The 1,883-nt window shown below is 36.9% G+C and overlaps 1 protein-coding gene across 1 annotated transcript; it reads left to right on the top strand.

Moving 5' to 3' along the window:
• Window positions 1–595: 595 nt before the first annotated feature.
• On the top strand, window positions 596–1,464 carry LOC136416704 (retinal homeobox protein Rx3). Its single transcript, XM_066402010.1, has 3 exons — window positions 596–844; window positions 910–1,024; window positions 1,075–1,464. Exons 1-3 carry the CDS (start codon window positions 638–640, stop codon window positions 1,353–1,355), a joined length of 603 nt encoding a protein of 200 aa, XP_066258107.1. The 5' UTR covers window positions 596–637; the 3' UTR covers window positions 1,356–1,464.
• The last annotated feature ends 419 nt before the right edge of the window (window positions 1,465–1,883 follow it).

Here is a 1,883-nt window from a genome sequence, read left to right as displayed (position 1 = left end):
TCCTCAGCCTTTGAGTGGCTTTGAAAAGGAAGTTTTAAATCCAGAATATTAATATTTTGAAATCGACGCTATTCTCAAATTCTTGCAATTGTTACGATATAATAATATCATTTCATGAAAACTTCAATCTTTACCCTATGACGTGATAAGCAACATTAATGAAATGAGAACAAGGGGAAATTGAAGAACACACAATACCGAATTAAACCAATAGGAATGGAAAAACAAAGCCTAACCAATGAAAGCATTATCTTATTAAAGAAGGGAGAGAACGCCGGCGCTCGGCGTCGCGACGCCCCCGAGAGGGGTGGAGCGTCAGGGGCGCCTTATCAACACACTTATTTGCAAATTGTGTTTTAGTTTCGGTGGTGATAGCCTAACGACAATAGGAGAGTTCTTAGTGTATTGTCATTTTAGGGGAGTTGTTAACGAAAAATTTGTGTTATTAGTGAATTTTTTAGAAGTTTAATCAAGTTAAGTGCTAAAGAATTTTTTTTCTTGCGTAACTGAAAACAATAACAAGATTAGTTTAAATTTGTTACAAAAGTGCTAATAGGAAATTTTAGTTTCTGGCAACTCAGAAAACAACAAACAGTTTTTGTACAGAAACTTGCATAGCCCATTCTTCAGCATTCCAATGGCAGGGCCGTACTTATCCCCCCTTCCCAGTGACCTTTTAACAGAATATATGTTCGGGAGACGAAGACAACGCAGAAACCGAACGACTTTTAGCCCCCAGCAATTACAAGAATTGGAAGCGCTCTTCCAAAAGACTCACTATCCTGACGTCTTCCTCAGAGAAGAAGTTGCCTTAAGGATTAGCCTGTCTGAAGCTAGAGTGCAAGTAAGTCAGAAATTTTTTCCTAAAAAGACTGACATTTTAAGATAACATATTTTTATCACACACAGGTTTGGTTCCAGAATAGAAGAGCTAAATGGAGAAAACAAGCAAGACTACAACTTTTACAGGATGCGTGGAGAATGCGATGTCTGAGCATGAGTTCCCCGCCTCTTATTATTTCAGGTATGTATGCGAGTCTTTAAGTTATAGAACAGTGACGAATGTTTCTCCAGGAAGAGCCCCAAACAACGTGCAACCACCTCCAATACATCCACATCCGGAAAAAGTTTCAGAGTATTCACAAATTAACCTCTCTGCCCACCAAAATCCTTCTTTGGGAACGCTCCATACCCCATGCCCTTGCTCTCCAACGAGAAGTTCTCCCAGTCCGCGAGATCTTTCTCCAGGTCTTCCAGATGATTTGTCTATGGGCAAAAAGCTTCAGGAAAAGGAACAAACCGAATTATTAGGACCTAACAATAATAACGTTCTTGGGCATCCGCAACAAACCTAAATCATTGTGTTTCTACGTAGGTAGCTTTAAAAATTTAGTTTGTCGGTTATTTTATTACATTACATGGATTCATTTATTTTTCATATTCTAGTGTAGCTGCTATTGCTGATTTGAAATTGTGTAGAATAATAAATAATTCTGCTTAAAAAAAGGCAAATTTTCTTAAATGACATGTTATGGCAGATATATACCAAATGTCTTTGAGAGATGATTAAAATGAAATATTTTGGTTATATATGGAACATTAATACTTAGTTATTTAACTAACAAGTGTATTAATGTTGGCGATGAATAATGGAGGCATCTAGATGCGTGAATAGTATTCGAGTTTATAAAAGGTATTTGTCTTTGGCTGTTTTATTGACGATCTTGAGTTAATTTGTTATTAACTAACACAAGCTACGTATATGGAAAGTTCACATTGCGCTTGGACCACCACACCAATTTCAAATTTTTTTATTCATTCTCAAAAAATTATAATGAGGCCGGCCAATCTGTGTTGACAAAACGCTGAAGATGTTCATCCAT

The sequence above is a fragment of the Euwallacea similis genome, chromosome 24 (genome assembly GCF_039881205.1).
Source record: "Euwallacea similis isolate ESF13 chromosome 24, ESF131.1, whole genome shotgun sequence".
NCBI classification, from domain to species: Eukaryota; Metazoa; Arthropoda; class Insecta; order Coleoptera; family Curculionidae; genus Euwallacea; species Euwallacea similis.
The sequence above is the reverse complement of the archived record's forward strand: the minus strand, read 5'-3'. Positions and strand labels throughout refer to the sequence as shown.